This window comes from Venustampulla echinocandica (genome assembly GCF_003357145.1).
Source record: "Venustampulla echinocandica strain BP 5553 chromosome Unknown scaffold_5, whole genome shotgun sequence".
Classification (NCBI taxonomy): Eukaryota; Fungi; Ascomycota; class Leotiomycetes; order Helotiales; family Pleuroascaceae; genus Venustampulla; species Venustampulla echinocandica.
In genome coordinates this window covers 1,002,164-1,021,203 of record NW_022474210.1, presented here as the reverse complement: position 1 = coordinate 1,021,203, position 19,040 = coordinate 1,002,164, and the positions used below count along the sequence as shown (strand labels likewise).

The window sequence follows — 19,040 nt, the reverse complement described above, 5'->3', positions numbered from 1 at the left end:
GGGGGGTAAACGTAATAATGTAGGAGCAAGCTTACTAGTATCGGGTACGATAGTTGCTGAGTTACTTTAGCTATTATCTACTTATAGTTACTACTTTGGCTTATTCGTTAACTTATAATCCTAACAGTACTGCTTTACTAAACTAACGTCTTATCTACTACTGATAAGACTAGTAGAAGCAACTAGATCGTTTATAGTTACGAGTTGGTTTCCTTCGACGGCGTCGGACTCGCCTTTCGCGTACTACCTAGGTACATGTACCTAAGTAGTAGTTGGCCTCGCACGTGGTCGGGCAGCTCCCCCTCCTGGGGAGTACTGTCCCAAGGTATTGCCTAATAGATGTCTAGCTCGCAAACTGCAAGATAATAGCGTTTTCCAGGACGCCAAAATATCGAACGACCGACGCCCCTGTGGTCGCGACCAAGGCGCGGAAAGATGGCTTTCTCCCGTTCTAAGTAGTGCGATGCCGAAGGCCTGCTAAACTTGACGACAGCGTCAAGACGCGCGACAATCGCCGTGATCCCTGGGCCAACTATATACTTGCCATCTATAGTAAGATCACACTGGATTGAGGTGATCGGAAAGGTATTACATGATCCAGCCATACTGCCGGAGAATGCCTACAACGTGGACGAGACAGGAGTCATGTTATGCACGCTCGGCTCCGTCAAAGTCGTCGTAAGGATGATAAACTAAACTGTCACTTAGTCGTTCTCGAGACTAGAAGTTCCGTGTGAACTCGGGCAATTCTAGCGCCCTTGAAATATATTGCACTAAAGCTCCATTCCCTATCTACGGATTACGTGCTCAGATTCCAGGTTTCTGTCCATAGTAAATTCCTGAATAAGAAGACTGCATATACCACCCACCCCGACAATTGCTGTCATAGCGATAAAAACCTGCCTAAAACCGTACGAATATGCGGTAACATAGGCTTGACGAATCGGGGAATCGAGGTCGAGAGTTTTCAATATGGCGAGAAAGGCTTCAGCGTTATTCGCAACACTAATCGGCAACGCAAGATCCTTCAATTTATTAGACAAAGCGTTTTGGAAGATGCATCCGCCAATAGCAACGCCAACGCACATGCCTATCGTTCGGACAAAGGTATATGTTGCTGCTGCGTAGGCGGCATCCTCGGGCTTAGCAATAGCTTGAATACATATTGTTAGCGACATGACAACTAAACCATGGCCGCATCCACCGAGCAGGAAAAATGGGATCCATTGACGGGATGATATTTGTGCGTTGAGAAGTATAAAAAGGCCGTGTGCAATCATCGTTGAACCAAACCCAAACCACAGTGCCCAGCGATAGCTACCAGTCCTTGTGATGATGATACCAATGACGATAGCAGTTGGTATTAAGGCACCTGTGACTGGAATGAGACTAACCCCCGCTAATGTCGGACTGAGGTTTTTGCAAGACTCGAAGAAGAATGGAAGATAGTATAGCATGCTAAATAGCTTTAAGAACTATTAGTAAATCTGTTAATATTGACCAAGTCTTTGACTCACGAGGAGGCCCTGTATAAAGGCGCAGAAATAAGAGACTGCCCCGGAGCGGGACTTGAAAAGTCGAAGAGGGAGAAAAGGGTTGGCTACACGGCTCTCCCAGACCACGGTGGCGACCATGCCAAACAGACCGACGATGATGGGGACCAATATTTGTACACCGGCCCAATTATATCGACAGCCGCCCCAGGTAATTCCAATTAAAATGCTGCACATGCTTGCTGCAAATAAGCCTCCACCAATCCAATCAACTAGTACTAGCTTTTGTCTAAAAGGAAGCTCTGACATGCTATGATCCATGTTGACGACCAAAAGCGTCATTATAATGCCAATAGCACAAAAGGGAAAATTCAAATAGAACACCCAACGCCAGGTAGCATGTTCGGCAAAAAGACCACCAATAAGAGGCCCAGTGATAGATGCCACTGCCCAGGATAAGGAAGGAAATATTAGATAGGTAGAACGATGGCGTAGAGGAACAATATCCGTAATGATTACATGTGTTAAGGGTATACAACCACCGCCGCCGATTCCTTGTATAGAACGACCAATAAGAAAATGCGTAAAATTTTGAGAGAGACAGCAAATAACGGTCCCAAAAGTGAAAAGCGATATGGACGACAGGAGCAGTATTTGCCGCCCAAAGATATCGGACAATTTTACCGCAAACGGCTGAACGACAGCGCAGGCGAGCAGATACGAAGAACCCGCCCAAAATGCGTCGGTTGCTGTGCCATGGAGCGAGGCCGCGATTATCTATGCTCAGAATCAGGTTGTGGCCTAGTGCTAAAGCATATAACTCACTGGGAGGGCCGGAACTAAGATAGTTGCGTCAATGGCCTGTTATAAGTTTAGCATTCACTTCTTCAAGACAATACTGCATTAGATTACCACTATGAGTGTGATTATTGAAAGACATATGATTATCAACCATTCGCCTTTTCTCGGCTTCCAGGCAGTTTGCTCCATATCTTCATAATTGAGCGTATCTAGGTTTCGGTCGAACATCTCAGAGGTGAAGGCGTCTCTGATTAAAGTTAATAACCAAAATTGCTCGTTACGGTTTAAAGAAATGCGAACCGGGCCGATGTAGCTTATGCCTTTTTTCTAAAACTTAGAAGGTTTTCGCTGTCCTGATTATTGGTGAAGACGAGGGTATCAAAATATGTAGATGGAAAATAAATCACAAAGTCGGCCAGTCCAGGGACGACTATGGGTACAAAAGGGTGGATGGGATCGGCCAATTTTGCCTCCCCCGATTTTCTCTTTTTGTCTGCTGTTGTGTCTCAACGCGTCTGTTATCGGTATTTTATGGCTATCATTATCTAAAACTAGCTCCCATGATCGTCAATTTACCCTCATGATTGTGACGTAGGTCCCCACAGGGTTGAGGTGTGTGGCTGCCTGGGATTTAACGTGTAACTGAAATGATTTTCTCAAACAAAAGTTTTATAACGATCGTCCTAAATTGTTTCCCTTGTGCCTAAGACATGTCCCGGCCCCAAGGTCAACCGGTTGGTCAATCCACTGGCCAGCATGCCAGTTTGACAGTTGGCGATTAAAGTTTAAACAAGTGGTTTGCTCGGCGCCGAAATTGGTACAGTTAGAAACAATTATGAGACTTGTGAACGCGTACAGCAGAACGTTGATTCAGAAGACTGTGTAACGGTGCGCGGTTCCGCGCAGGCTAAATTACACCTCAAGCCAGTCAGATCCTGGGGCCAACGCCATACGGAATTCTACTCGCTTGGACATATAACACGACAGGACTGTTGCAGTTAGATGTCTCGGCCTTATTACATCCAAGACTAAATACTACATAGCCGTTCCATTCGGATACACCCTCCTATATTTGAAGCCTTTCTGGACCTTGTTTATTTTAAGTAAAGCGTTCTGCAGCTTTGAGAGGAACTAACTACTCGACTCAACTTTTTTTGAACCCTCTAGTAACTTAACAACTCTCACTACTTCTCAAATGGGTGATGCTGTGGTAGATGACTATTTCGTCGAGGACAAGTTGAAATACTTGGATATCAATGATGGAAGCCCCCGTCTTGCTATAGTTGGGATGGGCCTTCGCCTTCCGGGCGACATCCACTCTGTCGAATCCCTATGGGAACTGCTCATGCAAAAAAAAGATACTCGATGTACCATACCAGCTAATAGGTACAATGTCGACGGGTTTTACAGCCCATCCCCAAGGCCAGGTTGTGTCGGAGTGCAACATGGCCATTTTTTGTCGGAAAATGATGGTTTGCAGCAACTGGATACTTCATTCTTCAAGATGAGCAAAGCCGAGGTGGGAAGTCTTGATCCACAGCAGAGAATGTTACTGGAAGTTGTCTGGGAATGTATGGAAAGCAGTGGGCAAGTTGGATGGCGTGGTGATAAAATAGGATGCTTTGTCGGTGTATGGGGAGGAGTAAGTCTCCATATTGTTCTAAACCCCACCAATATCTAACATATCGAAGGACTGGCAAGATATTATGATGCGAGACCCTCAACAGAGAGGGCGGTTCCGTACTTCTGGTAGCGGAGACTTTGCAATCTCGAATAGGGTCTCATATGAGTACGACCTAAGGGGTCCAAGGTATGGTAGTTCGGTTTGAGTTTGGTTAATTGCCTTATGCTAATGTGGCAATTAGTATGACGTTGAAGACTGGGTGCTCATCATCTTTAATTGCTTTTCACCAAGGTTAGTCTTGAACTTAGATATTTCAAGAATCGCTCTATACTGACCGGCGCAGCGTGTGAGGCAATTCAAAGCGGTAGCTGTACCTCTGCTATCGTTGCCGGCACAAATATTATCATGGCCCCTAGTATGACTATTGCTATGTCGGAACAAGGTGTTCTCTCGCCGGACGGAACTTGCAAAACTTTTGATGCGGCGGCTGATGGATATGCCCGTGGTGAGGCGATCAATGCCATCTACATCAAGAAATTGAGCGATGCTATTCGTGATGGAGACCCGATTCGCGCTGTTATTCGGGCAACCGCTAGCAACGCAGATGGCAAGACCAGTAGCATGTCAGTGCCAAGTTTGGAAAGCCACGAGGCCATGATTAGACATGCATATGTGGTTGCTGGGATAAAAGACCATTCTCGTACGGCGTTTGTGGAATGTCACGGCACTGGGACAGCAGTAGGGGACCCCCTGGAAGTAGGCGCCATTGCAAATGTTTTCGGGGGTCATAAGGGTGTATATATAGGGAGTGTCAAACCTAACGTTGGCCACTCTGAAGGTGCCTCTGGCTTGACAAGCATCATTAAAGCAGTACTTGCTCTCGAGAGAAAAGTTATCCCGCCTAATATCAACTTTTGCACGCCAAATCCGAAGATCCCTTTTGAAGAGGCAAATTTAAGGGTGCCAATAGAGCCGGTATCATGGCCAGTCGGGTTCGCAGAGAGAGTTAGCATCAATGCATTCGGCATAGGAGGTGCAAATGCTCATGTCATTCTTGATTCTGCATCTTCACTTCGTGCCGGGTGTTCTGATAAGACCCAAGAAGCGGTAAGTCTGAGTTTTCTCGAATTTGAAAAGCTGGGCGGAGTTACTGACGGGTCGGTGTGGAAAGGCGATCTTCAATTCGAGGGCAAGACCGGAGCTGCTCCTCTTCTCGGCCAACAACACAGATTCCCTGCGCAAGATAACAGCTGACTTTGAGCGCTATGGAAACCTCCAGGGAACCAAGCTGCGAGATCTCGCATATACATTGTCCGTAAGGAGAGAGCATCTTAACCATCGAAGTTTCTGTGTCACCAATGGGGATAAAGATCTAGAGCCTGTGGTTGTCCCGAAGCCGAAAATAACCCCTCAAATCGTTTTTGCTTTCACGGGTCAGGGTTCACAATGGGCAGGTATGGGCAAGGAGCTACTGCTGGACTTTCCATCATTTGCAGAAGATATGCGTCAACTGAGCAGGGTGCTGCGCAATTTGCCTATTCTTCCGGCGCCATGGAATATCGAAGATGTTTTACTACAAACTGGCGACATTTTCCCGCTGAACAATGCGGAGTTTTCTCAGCCTCTGTGCTCTGCTATTCAAATAGGCCTTGTAAATTTATTCAAGAGCCTAGGTATATCCCCTTCTGCAGTTACAGGGCATTCAAGTGGAGAAATCGCCGCTGCTTATGCTGCGAATGCGATAACAGCGGAAGAAGCAATAAAAATTGCTTACTACCGTGGTCAAGTGGCTAAGAAAGTCAATAGACCTGGTAAAATGATATCAGTTGGACTTGGACGTGCTGATATTGACCCCTATATTTCGGACGGGATTACTATCGCCTGTGAAAACAGTCCTATAAGTGTAACTCTATCAGGCAATCCAGAAAAGGTAGATGAGGTTGCCAAGAGGCTGCAAACAGATCGGCCTGAGCTTTTCTTACGGCAGCTTCCTGTTACTGTGGCTTACCACTCACCGCATATGCAGGATATCGGCGAAGAATACGAGACTCTGCTTAAGGGGCATGTACAGAGCACGGCTCCTCGTGTTCCGCTCTTCTCAAGTGTGACTGCGACTATTGTCAGAGAAGCGGGAGAGCTTGGCTCTTCGTACTGGCGTCGAAATCTTGAATCGCCAGTTTTATTCTCTACTGCTGTCATAAATTATATGGAGAGTCAGTCGAATGCACAGCTGTTCCTGGAAATAGGCCCCCACTCGGCTCTTTCTGGACCGCTTCGACAGATATTTCAAGCAGTTAACGTACAACATCAGCCCTCATATGTATCATCGCTTATACGTGCCAAAGACTGTACAGAAAGCCTTCTTTATGCAGTTGGCAGACTACACCTCCATACAATTCCAATAGACTTTGCGGCTTTGTACAAGAAAGGGCAGGTTGTGAAGGGTTTACCGTTATATCGCTGGCGCCATGATGCTGTAACCTCGGATGAAGGAAGAGTCAGTCGAGATTGGTAAGTGAAATCATTAGATTGCAACGAATAATCTGTACCTGACTTTTTATTAGGAGGTTGCGCAAGTTTGTGCACCATGAGCTGCTTGGCTCCCGCATCATCGAAGGAAACGATATCGAGCCAACGTGGCGAAATATCATCGCCCTTGAAAACTTACCATGGCTTAGAGACCACAAGATTATCGATGACATTGTTTTCCCATGCGCTGGCTACCTTGCGATGGTTGCAGAAGCATTGAGGCAACTCACTCAGAGTGAAGATCTAACCTTCAGAGACATTGTGGTCATGACGGCACTTGTGCTCCACGAGGACAACGATGCCGAGCTGATGACAAGCCTCAAGCCTATGCGATTGACAAAAACTCTTGACTCTAGTTGGTTTGATTTCGCAGTCTTGTCATATAGCCGCGGCACATGGACCAAGCACTGTGTGGGACAGGTGAAAGCCGGAGGAGCCAGCGATGTTCTAGCAAGAGAAATTACAACGTTACCAAGGAGAGTTCCACCACCGTATGCGGCACTGAAAAAAATCGGGTTAAACTATGGACCAGTGTTTCAGGGGTTGTCGAATATCTCTGCTCTCCCGGGCACAGAAGTTGCAGTGGCAACGCTTACCGCCCCTCAGCCTTCGGAGTCCTCCTATTGTCTTCATCCATCGACAATCGACCACTGTCTACAGCTAGTTGCCATTGCAAAATCAGGAGGGCTACTTCGAAATATAAATAAATTATATGTGCCGACTGGCATTGGCAATTTGTACATGTGTGCAAGAAAGGAGTTGGACCATTGGAGAGCAGAAGCGAATGTCTCCAAGTCTGGAGCGGGGTCAATCATCGGAGACACATTGCTGATTGAAGATGGTCGTGTCCTTTTATCTTTAACTGGTGGAGAATTTTCACTCTTGGGTGGACGTGAAGAGTCGAAATACTATGATCCAGCGTCAGAAGCCAGGCTAGTTTGGTACCCGGATTACGATCTATGCAACGTGAGCAGTCTCATTCGCCCACGAGGGCACAACGACCGAGCTTATTTCAAGGATACTGAAAAGTACGCCTGGATTGCTATAATGGAGATTCAAGAGCGACTTTCAAGTATTCCTCCTGGTTCTGAGCATCTTGAGAAATTCCGTGCTTGGGTCGATAACGAGATTTCTGGAACACAAAAAACGCCACCTGACTATTGGCAAGAAATTCTCCTACTCGACAAGAGAGGAAGGCGACTATTGATGGATGAAACAAAACAGAGGATCAGTCATGAATCTTTCAATAGTATCTCACAGCTGATCGAAAGTGTTGTCGACAGTTGTTGTGGTCTCTTCGATGGGAGTGTAGACCCTCTCGACATCCTAATGGCCAACAACAACCTAACAAACTTCTATTCCCTGTCAGAGACACGTTTTGATCGCGAAAATTACTTTGCTGCTATGGGAATTTCCAACACGCACCTGCGGATTTTAGAAATCGGCGCTGGAACAGGTGGACTTACATCTCAAGTATTGAGCAGCTTGACATCTCCGGGGGGTGAGCAAATGTTTGCCACCTACACGTACACAGACATCTCCTCTGGCTTCTTTGGACCGGCGAGAATGAGGTTCTCTGCATATAAAAACATTACCTTCTCGGTGCTGGATATCACTAAGGATCCAACTCAGCAAGGGTTCCGTGCGGGAGACTACGACTTGGTCATTGCCTCCAATGTGCTTCATGCTACTCCATCTCTTGCTCAAACTTTAAAAAATGTTCGGCAGCTTATGCACCCTCAGGGCAAACTCTTCCTTGAAGAGGGGTTGCCTACTACCAATTTCATAGGCTTAGTTTTTGGTATCCTTCCCGGTTGGTGGCTGGGAGAGAGTGATGGGAGAATTGGCGGCCCACGACTATCTCCCCATGGATGGGGAAAAGAGCTTAGCCAAGCAGGGTTTTCGATTATTGCGGCGGTAACTGACGACGAAGCGCCGTACGAGGTCAACGCAAATATTGTCGCCGGTATTTCAGCTGTTGAGATTCAGAACACCCGCGTTACTCTCCTGCACCATCGTGATGGATTGTTATCAAGTGGAAATTACTTAAAGCAGCTCTTGACTGCACGCGGATATACCGTAGATCTTTGCAACCAAGAAGAAATTCCGCCAACAGGTCAACCCATCATTTCCCTTATACAGCTTGATGAGCCTTGGCCATACTCCTTCTCAGAAGATGGGTTTTCAAAATTCAAGAGTTTGGTCTCTCATATCAAATCCGAAGGAATTTTATGGGTTATGAGGTCCGCGCAATTGGGGTGCCCTGATCCGCGCCAAAGCATGACATTGGGCTTGGCCAGAACCATTCGATCGGAACTGAAAATCCCGTTCGCTACTCTTGAATTAGATATCACGGACAACTATGCGCTCGAGCAAGCGCTCGAAGTTTTTGTCAAGTTTAATAACAGGGACGAGACGAGTGAGATGGACCCAGATTACGAGTATTGTCTCTTCGAGAAGAAGGTCTACGTGAGTAGGTATACTCAGGTCTCAGTATCAGATGAGCTGTCAGAAACGTGGCCTAAGAACCAGCCGTTACACTTGAGTATTGAACAATGTGGCCTTTTGCAAACACTTGGGTGGATACCATACAGTCCTGCGATCCTTGGAGATGAAGACGTGCTGGTTGAGCCTCGCTGTGTTGGCTTGAACTTCAGGGTATGTTTAACAGTTTCTCAATATGATGCCTTGTATATTTTCTAACTCTCAACAGGATGTGCTGGCGTCGATGGGGTTGATAGGTTCAGCCGCACTTACCCTTGGGCTTGAATGTTCTGGTTTAGTACGACAGGTGGGAGCCAATGTTAAATCGCCCCAAGTTGGAGATCGTGTGATGATGATGAGCGATAGTTGTTTTGCAACCCATGTCACTGTATCTGCTAAACACTGTGTGAAAATTCCAGATAGCTTGAGCTGGGAAGAGGCTGCCACAATGCCATGCGTCTTCGGCACAGTCGTACACGCTCTAATAGAGAAAGCGTCACTTCAGGAGAATCAAACTGTTCTCATCCATTCAGCTTGTGGCGGTATCGGCCTGGCAGCTATTCAGGTCTGCCAAATGCTCGGGGCTAAGGTATGATATTGCCCTCGCTACCAATCTATACCAAAGAGAAAAACCTGACAAAGACTAGATCTATGTAACAGTTGGCAGTGATGAAAAAGTCAAATATTTAATGGATGCCTACGGTATCTCGAGGGCCAGTATTTTTAACTCCCGAGACAAGACATTCCGCCGTGATCTGATGAGAGAGACGTCAAACAGGGGAGTCGACGTTGTGCTTAATTCCCTATCCGGAGAATTGCTTCATGAATCTTGGAAATGTGTTGCAGAGTATGGCATAATGATCGAAATCGGCAAAAGAGATTTTGTTGGGGGTGCGCAACTGAGCATGAATCTGTTCGAAGCAAATCGAACATTCATTGGAGTTGATCTTGCTCGTTTTACCCCTGAAATGTACCAACCGTAAGTTCAATATCAATATATACTTGGAAGACCACCTACTGATATAAGTTAGTCTCATGGCCAAAGTTATTAGTATGTATCAAAGTGGGCTAATTCGGCCCATCGCGGTGTCACGGATTTTCGACGCATCAAAAGTTGAAGGCGCATTCCGATATATGCAAAAGGGTTCACACATTGGCAAGATACTTGTGACAATGCCTCATGATCTTAATATGATTCCTATGACTCCTACAGTTCCGGCCCTTAAACTTCGGTCCGATGCTTCATATCTACTGGTTGGTGGACTTGGCGGAATCGGACGTCAGGTGTCCACCTGGATGGTTAAGCATGGAGCAAGACATCTAATCTTTCTTTCTCGCTCAGCAGGAGAATCTGCCGAGGATAAAGCGTTTTTGAACGAACTCAGCATACAGGGCTGCTCCGCCCAAACCTTTGCCGGAAGTGTTGTGGATCCGCAGGTTGTCGACAGAGCAATTGAGACTGCCACCCACCCGTTGGCAGGAATCATTCACATGCCCATGGTGATAAGAGATCGAACATTCGATGCAATGACCTACGAGGACTGGACGTTGGCAGTAGGTCCAAAGGTCACTGGAACTTGGAACTTACATAACGCATCGAAGAACTGCAACCTTGACTTCTTTGTCATGTTTGCGTCTCTATCTGGAGCCCTCGGAAGTCCCGGACAGGCCAATTACGCGGCCGCAAATACGTTTCTGGATGCCTTCGTTCAGTATCGACATCAGCAAGGTCTTCCAGCATCTGCTATAGATCTTGGTCTTATGGGGGAAATTGGATTCGTCAGTCAGAGTTCGAACTTGGTAGATCTGCTTCATAATCGGGGTTGGTTCTCCATCGATGAGAACGATCTGCTCCAAACATTGCATCTATCCATGACCAAGACTCTCCCGCGAGGGTTATGTCTAGACAAGTCTGGAGAAGGATTCGTTTCCGCTAGTCAGTTTTTCATTGGAGTTTTACGTTCTGCGAAGGCTTCTTTCCGACCCGGTAGCAAATATTTTTGGGAATCGGATCGAAGGCTCAGTTTGCTCATCAACGGGGATGCCGAGGCATCTAAGGCAAGCACAGGCAGTGACGACAAATTGGTACAATTCATTTCCTCCGTTGAAGAGGGCCTCAGTCCCCTCGAGAGCGAGCAATCTCGCCAGTTCTTGACAAACGCAATTGGCGTTCGAATCTACCAATTTATGATGCAGCCTGTAGAGGATCTTAACCCGTCGATATCCCTCAATTCCCTTGGTGTCGACTCGTTAATAACAATTGAAATTCGAAACTGGTGGCGCAGGAATTTGGGAATAGAGATCAGTGTTCTAGAAATTCTGGACGCAGGCACGATCGAAGCGCTTGGGGAACTGGCGATTCAAAGGCTTCGAGCCAAATTACAGGCCAAGGACCAAAAGCGTGCGGACGACTACCTGTCAACAAAGGTCGTATAGATTGCAGCTAAACTTTACTCCCCACGAGTACTGGAGGGCACATCCAATTTGATGGTCGGTCGGAGTTGAAACGAAAAGCACCGAAGGAAGGGTGTGCCATAAGGGGCGTTAAGCGAACGATGGTGACTGCCATCGAAGCAACTGTACCACGTTCCGCACCCCTAGATGGCACCACTATACGTGCTCCAAATCTGGGTACACCGGCTCTAAGATTAACTTATACTTTATATAGTATTATTAATATACATATTACTACTATTATTTGTCTTAAAAGATGCTTATTTCTACTAAATTAAACTTATTGCCTATTTTAGTATTTATAATTAATAAGTTCTAAATCCTCCTCGTGAAACTTCTCCCCTTCCCGCACAATATCATCGATTTCCTGCTCGGTGTATCGCCTCCTCCTAACAGCAACGACAAGTTTTGCAACCTCCGATTCTTCCCACTTTAGCTTCGCGGTAGCCGTCAAGATCTCATCAGCGTCCAACTCGAACGATATCTCAATCTCCGGTACCCCTTTCGGCTCGGTTGAAATTCCGGTAAGCTCAAGAGTGCCAATTAACTTGTTCTTGCTAGCAACTTCTCGCTCGCCCTCTAGAATCCTGATCGTGACCTTCCCTTGGGTATCCGCAGATGTCGATACAACGCGTGCTTTGCGTGTTGGGATAACAGAGTTTCGATTGATCACCCTCAGGAAAGCCCCAGTGCTGGTTTCGATACCAAGGCTTAGCGGATTGACATCTGTCCATTGCGGAGTCGAGTCCTGGTATACCTCACTGAACAGCTGGCCTTGCGTTGCAGCCCCACATACAATAGCTTGGTCGTGCCCGAAGCCAGATGGAGTGAGTGCAATCTTGTCCGGGAAGTAAGCTTCCAGAACCGCTTGGATCTTCGAAATTTGCAAGGGGTCACCGGTGACAATGATCCCATCGACGTCCTTCTTCTCCAATCTGGCGTCGAGGAGAAGCCGCTTGACTAGTGCGAGGATTCGTTCCGATTGTTGATTGCTTGGGGCCTTCAATTGAACATGGGCTGTCTCAGAGGGGACTTCGAAGTCCTCCCACCCCAAGTGCCCATCTCCCACAGTTCCTACAATCTCAAATACTCCGCGATCAATCGAGAGAAGAGTCAACTCAGATTCTTTTTCCCTGATGTCGTACAAAATATAAGTGCAGTCGAATCGCCCTGCAGCTTCATCGCAGGGCTTGATGTCAAGACGATGCGCCAGGCCGATAGCTGATGCCTCATTGATCACGCGTAGTACACTCAGCTCTGCAGCTGCCGCAGCGTCTTGGGTTGCTTGCCGCTGTTTTCCGTCGAAGTATGAGGGAACAGTGATGACGGCATGTCCAACAGTTGTGTTGAGGTGAATTTCCGCCATGCTCTTCAACTTCCTCAAAACCAACTCTGAAATATCCTCTGGGGTGTAACCGGTGTAATCATGTTTTGTACCTATCTTGATCAAAGGCTCCCCGCTCGCGTCCACAACGTCATATGGCAACTCCTTGATGGCTTCTTGGAGCTCAGGATCGGAGAAACTTCGCCCGATCAAACGTCTGACAACATTATTAATATCCCAATTCATGACATTGAAGAGCCTGAACTTACCTGAAATCATAAATAGTATTTTTAGGATTGCTGAGAGCCTGCTCCTTTGCTTCAAATCCCACCAGGGGAGGTCCACGGTCAAGGAACGCGACATAATTTGGTATCGCACTGCGACCTTGCTCATCAGAAATAATCTCGAATACATTGTTTCTGAATACTCCGACGCGCGAACAGGCTCTTCCGAAATCTATTCCGATAACTTTAGAGAGCTCATTAGCCCTGATGATGTTTGAAATGCTGGAGCCGAGCGTACCATCACCATAATCCACTACATCCGTATATTCTATCCTGTGGAACAACGTCGCAGTATACGGTCGACACAAAACCGCTATAAACAGAACAATTCCAAATCCAAGGAATGAGAGAGTTGCGTTTCTTTTTGGCACCGGCATTTCATTGTTTTCCTTCAAAGAAGTGGAATGATCCCGGACCGTCTCTGTCCTTTCTCGTTAGCGGCCGCTTTCCAGCACCGAGGCGCAATAAAGCGAGCGTGTAACCTCTGCTCTGCCTTGCAAGGCGCGCTGTCAAGCAACAGGGAATATTCAAGCTCCTCGGAGAAAGTTCCCAAACATAATGCGAGGGGAGAAGGTAACAGGTGAACGACGCGAATCGAAGTAGCGGGAAGCACTATTTTGTTTTCGATATCGTGTGCTCCTAATATTACTCGTATCCCTCATCATCCTATCAGGCTGCCGTCAGCCTTGGGACGTGACACATAATGTTTATTTATACTTCAGCACATGTCGACTAGTGCCCAAAGGGCAAATGACATTCCCTCCGTCTATATTTTCTGCATTTTTCCCCCCGAGATATGAAATTGGTCAGCTCATGGTAACATGCAGCTTAGAGGCTGGGTTCGCCTGTGTTTTGACCTCATTGACATTTGGTCGTGAAGAGCTATAGGTTCTACCTGCTGTATTAATGTAAGGATGATCACATGCAGAGTCTTTTTTTTCCACGGATAAAAGGATTCTTTATCCCACTGTTCTTTTCACCTTTCATAATTTACATTCAGATGAAAGAGATGTTGCTCTCAAAGCTCTTGTTTTGGCTATCGATCTCCGGCTTTGCAGCAGCTGCAAGAGCCAATATTGGAAATCACCTTCCTGCGAAGCGTGCAACGATAAAAGTTCACGACCGACCTTCCTTTCCCCACAATGCAACTCTACACCGGCGTGCTAACATCAATAAATACGGGGGCTGCGACAAGCTTTACAAGAATGGGAAATCAAAAGGAAAAGATATTGTTAAACAAGGGTATCATGACATGTTGCGGATGACACAACATATCAACCCTTTTCTCGTGTATTTATCGCCGGAGGGGGACGCCGTTCAGCTAGCTCCCGGTCCAATAGAGAAGCGATTCTTCGGAGATTTTTCCGATCAGAGCTACAAGAGAAGTCTCATTTATGGTAGGCCCAACTTACACCTATAGTCAAGCTAAAACTAACTTGAGCAGGTATTATGCAGAATGCAGCTAATTGGTGGCCTTGGTATCCCTGGGTACGTACTCATGTTACTTTTTATTACACCTACTCGAAAAGCGGCACTTGATACCGAGGTGCAATTGTTGTCTCTAGCGTTGATGACATTGAGATCCTGACTTCTATTGTTATGAAAGTCAGAGACGACATACGAAACCCTGATGCTATCAGTTCTGAAATGTCGTGAGAGTAACAGACGATAAACAGAACCCGCTAACTATGCTAGGACTGGTTCTTTGGAAGTCGAATCGAAGTGTACTGCGAAGTGGACCAACCAACCAAGTCGGACACTTCGTGCAACAGTCAACTCCCCGGCCAGCCTGGCACGGTAGGCGCATACGCTACAAATCTTAATGGAAGAGCGAAAATTGTATTTTGCCGCTCGTTTTTCGCCCAACCCTCGCTAGACGAAGTGAAAGCAGAGCTTGATAAATTTCCGGGGCGGCAGAAAGACTTGGGATGGATGAAAACCAGAGCTCATATATTTTTCCACGAGATGACCCATTTGTCGATCGTCGAGAACCGCTATCCACGTACGTTCACAAAATTGGCCAATGGCCTCACCGAAGATCTCGACTGACACGCCAGATAGACATCGTGTTGGATCAGAAGGAGAATCCAGTCGGTTCAAGCGGAAAGGCTGTCTACGGTGCCAGGAAATCCGAAGAACTAGCACAACGGTTTCCTGATTATGCGTATCTCAACGGTAAGTACGGGGATATCTTACATTCAATGCCCAAATAAGCTGACAGTTGAAGCCGATAATTATGCTTGGTATGCAACAGCCATGTGGTTTAAAAAGTTCTATGGAGACCCAGATCCGTCGTCTGTTTCTTCGACCGGGGCAGATCAGCCTCCAGAGGATGATTGGGTAGATTTCTTCGAGGACGACGGTTCTAAACCTATCCCAACCGAGTTTGATGATCCAGAGTAAGTGCAAATCCTTTCGAGGTTGTAAATGTGGATCTTGAAAATTAGAAATTGCGGGCTGTAAATGTCCCATCCTGATTAGAGAACATTGGAGACCAGAGATTGTAAATGCCCATCTTGAATATAGGACATTGAAGACTGACAACAATACTCTAGCTACGACGAGATCTCAGAAGCTGAAGCCATCGCCTTTCAGGCCGGCGACTACACACCATACGGTTGGCTGAAGAACAAGAACCTAAGAATACTTCCACTTGGCGGTATGTCACTTCATGTCACTGTTAAGCATCTGACAACTAACTTCAGTACTCTCATAGACTCAATTACTTACGGCTTTCAGAGCTCTGACGGCAATGGCTATCGACAAGATTTGTTGAGCATCCTTACAGGAGCGAAGAATACTGTTCAAATGATCGGCTCCGTACGAGCTGGTACGATGGCCAACAATTTCAACGAAGGCCACAATGGAGCCACGATCTCACAGCTGGCTACGTATACCAGCGCGTACGGGCAGCGACCCAATATCATTCTCCTTCATGCAGGCACAAACGATCTGAATCTGCCGTCAGAGCCAGCATCCGCTCCACAGCGTCTTGACTCGCTTGTTGGACAGTTAGTGTCTGCGTGCCCAGATGCTACCATTATCGTTGCCAGGATCATCCCTTCTACGAACGGCGGTCTTGCAGCTCTGCTTCCGCAGTTCAATAACGCGATTACGGGACTCATGGCTCAGCGCGTTCGACAGGGACAGCAAGTCATGGTGGTAGACATGCCTTCTGGTGTGACGACGGGAGATCTCGCAGACGGGTTACATCCGAATGATGAAGGATACAATAAGATGGCAATCAAGTGGGCCAGTGCATTGACTGCAGCAGATTCGATCGGTTGGATTAAAGACCCGGTGCAGGGTTCCGGAAATCCCCTGGCAACATGTAACCATGATCCGGTTTGGCTCCCGCAGGGTCAAATTGCGAACGGAGCAGGTTTAGGAAGCAATCTCTGGCTAACCGTGTCTTGTGCCTCGAAGTCAGTATCTACCCTTACTTTGAATATCCCATCATGACAAAACTAACCCTACATCAAGTCCAATAACCGGACTCTGCACCTGCACATCAGGGAAAGACATACCTCTAACTCCGGCTCTCCTCAGCTCCACCGCCACATGCGAAATCGAAATGCTAAAATTCCCAGCAACTACCGCAGTTCACTTCGCTGATTTGAATGGTGACGGGCGTTCTGAGTACCTGTATGTCGACAACGAAGGCGGTGTGACAGCGTTCCTCAATCTTGGGGCCCCGAACCAAGGGGCTGATGCAGCCAAGATTTCCTGGCTACCTCAAGGCGAGATCGCGGCCGGCGTAGGTGCAACCCGTGCAAGCGTTCAGTTTGCGGACATCAATGGGGACGGTAGAGCGGATTATCTCTGGGTTCACGATGATGGAAGTGTTGACTGCTGGTTGAACCTAGGCGGCCCCGACAACGGTCCAAATGCAGCCAAGGTCAGCTGGCTACCGCAAGGCAAAATCGCCAGTGGAATAGGCAAAGATGGAGCTGGCGTAAGATTCGCTGACATCAATGGCGACGGTAGAGCCGAGTATCTCTATGTCTATACGGATGGATCCGTGGAAGCGTATCTCAACCTCGGCGGCCCTGACAACGGACCGAACGCCGCCAAAGTATCCTGGTTGCCGCAGGGAGTAATCGCAACGGGTGTAGGCAAGGCGAGAGAAAATGTGGTATTTGCGGACGTTAATGGTGATGGGAGAGCGGATTATCTGACGGTGTCGAGGACGGATGGGAGTGTCCAGCTGTGGCTCAACGGAGGGGGGCCAGACACCGGGTCCAATGCAGCGAAAGTTGTGTGGCTTCCTCATGGTACCATTGCAACTGGTGTCGGAACGAATGGCAAAGGCATTCAATTTAGTGATTTGAATGGAGACGGCAGAGCGGAATTTGTGGACGTGGCATATGATACATCCGCTGTTACTGCCTGGCTGAACGGTTGTTAGCGCCAAGATGTGAGGGTTAAGTACTCGTACAACATCGTCCAGAACGGGTTGGGTCGGTAACGACGTAATTTATCCTAGCTTCGTCGTACCCCTCGAGAAAAGGTTATGTGGTGAGTCGACATAGAGAAGTGATGATGAGACGAGTGAGACTGTCAAGGTTATAAACTACGAATAGGCCCAAAAGGGTGACTAGTAAGTAGATATAGTCAAAGTAAGTAGTAATCCAAAGTATAGATTAGCACGATTAATCTAGTTACAAGAGTACTCAGCAACACTAGTCTATATACGTATTTCTGACAGTAGCTTAGGGCCTCCTCGAAATCACTTAAAACCGGTCTACTTCATTCCTATTCCTGGTACTTCTTCTCACAACTTCTAAGCTATAACTAAAATAAAGGAAGCTCGCGTCTACAAGGACGACGCTCACGGTCTCAAGATCCATCTCTATGACGTCCCTATCCCCATCCCAGCACCCGACCAAGTGCTGATAAAGGTTACGGTGTCTGGCTCCAACCCCAAAGACTGGAAACTTCTCTCAGTTTACCCCGATCACAATGGTTTCAACTCTGGCGATGACATTGCCAGCATTGTGCAAAGTGTAGGCAGTGAAGCGAATTCGGAATTCAAACCAGGGGACCGTGTGGCGGCCTTTCACACAATGATGAGCCCGTCAGGGTCTTACCCAGCTGCCACCATCCCTCTGTACGCCATGACTGCCGCTCTAGGACTATTTTCCAACCTGGACCTACAAGAGCCCTGGGTCAGCACTAATCAAACTCGAACACGAGTCCGGGAGGGCGGCATCATCGTCTACGGCGCCGCCAGTGCCGTGGGTGCCTTTGCTATCAAACTGCTGGTCCACGCTGATATCCACCCCATCATCTGCGTCGCTGGAAAGGGCATCTCCTTTGTCGAAACCCTCATTGACACTGCCAAAGGCGACACCATCATTGATTACCGCGAAGGCAGCGACGCCGTTATCAGAAATATCGCTGCTGCTGTTCCTGGGGGCCAGACATGCGCCTATGCCTACGATGCCGTTTCAGATCAGCAGAGCACCGCCAACATCGCAAAGGTACTCGATCCACATGGGCACATCAACCTGCTATGGCCATTAGGCGAATACCCGAGCCTCCCGCCGTCTATTCAGCAGGCTAGATTCAACGTCGCTGTTATGCACGAGAACAAAAAGGATCGCGAGTTCGCATACCCGTGGTTTCGGCTGTTTGGCTACGGCCTCGAGCAGGGTTGGTTGACAAGTCATTCGTATGAAGTGTGTGAGGGTGGTTTCCAAGGCGTGGGGATTGGGTTGAGGAAGCTGATGAATGGTGAGGCAAGTGCTGTCAAGTATGTTTTTAGGGTAGCAGACACGGCTGCTTTAGGAGAGAGTCCCTGAATCCAGGTATAGGTTCTGAGGGCCTTTGCGGAGCGGTAGTTTAAGCAGTTCATTACTCTGAGTATGAAGTAGAGTAGCTCATGGGGGCCCACTAGCATATAGGCCCCTCTATAATTGTTGACTTTACTTGTCGTCGTTGTAGTTGAAAACAATTCTCGGTCGTCCTCAAGGAGGTTGGTCTCTAAGACCAACCTTGCCCACTCTTGATCGTCAGCGTCAACGTCCTTTCCTACCTGTAACTTA

General features: G+C 47.5%; 4 protein-coding genes across 4 annotated transcripts; 2 read left to right on the top strand and 2 right to left on the bottom strand.

The window, feature by feature from the left end:
• Positions 1-788: 788 nt before the first annotated feature.
• Positions 789-1,814, bottom strand: BP5553_07252 (uncharacterized protein; the record flags this gene model as incomplete). The annotated part of the gene is made up of 2 exons (XM_032015875.1): positions 789-1,466; positions 1,518-1,814. 2 exons carry the CDS (start codon positions 1,812-1,814, stop codon positions 789-791), a joined length of 975 nt encoding a protein of 324 aa, XP_031868144.1.
• A 1,675-nt stretch (positions 1,815-3,489) lies between these two features.
• Positions 3,490-11,367, top strand: BP5553_07251 (Uncharacterized protein; the record flags this gene model as incomplete). The annotated part of the gene is made up of 9 exons (XM_032015874.1): positions 3,490-3,936; positions 3,986-4,104; positions 4,160-4,209; positions 4,262-5,025; positions 5,090-6,429; positions 6,483-9,105; positions 9,161-9,520; positions 9,579-9,910; positions 9,963-11,367. The coding sequence occupies 9 exons, from the start codon at positions 3,490-3,492 to the stop codon at positions 11,365-11,367; spliced, it is 7,440 nt and encodes a 2,479-aa protein (XP_031868143.1).
• A 310-nt stretch (positions 11,368-11,677) lies between these two features.
• BP5553_07250 (Uncharacterized protein) lies at positions 11,678-13,370 on the bottom strand (the record flags this gene model as incomplete). Its single annotated transcript, XM_032015873.1, has 2 exons — positions 11,678-12,926; positions 12,979-13,370. 2 exons carry the CDS (start codon positions 13,368-13,370, stop codon positions 11,678-11,680), a joined length of 1,641 nt encoding a protein of 546 aa, XP_031868142.1.
• A 632-nt stretch (positions 13,371-14,002) lies between these two features.
• On the top strand, positions 14,003-18,797 carry BP5553_07249 (SGNH hydrolase; the record flags this gene model as incomplete). Its single annotated transcript, XM_032015872.1, has 9 exons — positions 14,003-14,390; positions 14,438-14,481; positions 14,689-14,995; positions 15,055-15,168; positions 15,221-15,392; positions 15,549-15,652; positions 15,710-16,418; positions 16,477-17,396; positions 17,803-18,797. 9 exons carry the CDS (start codon positions 14,003-14,005, stop codon positions 18,795-18,797), a joined length of 3,753 nt encoding a protein of 1,250 aa, XP_031868141.1.
• Between the last annotated feature and the right edge of the window lie 243 nt (positions 18,798-19,040).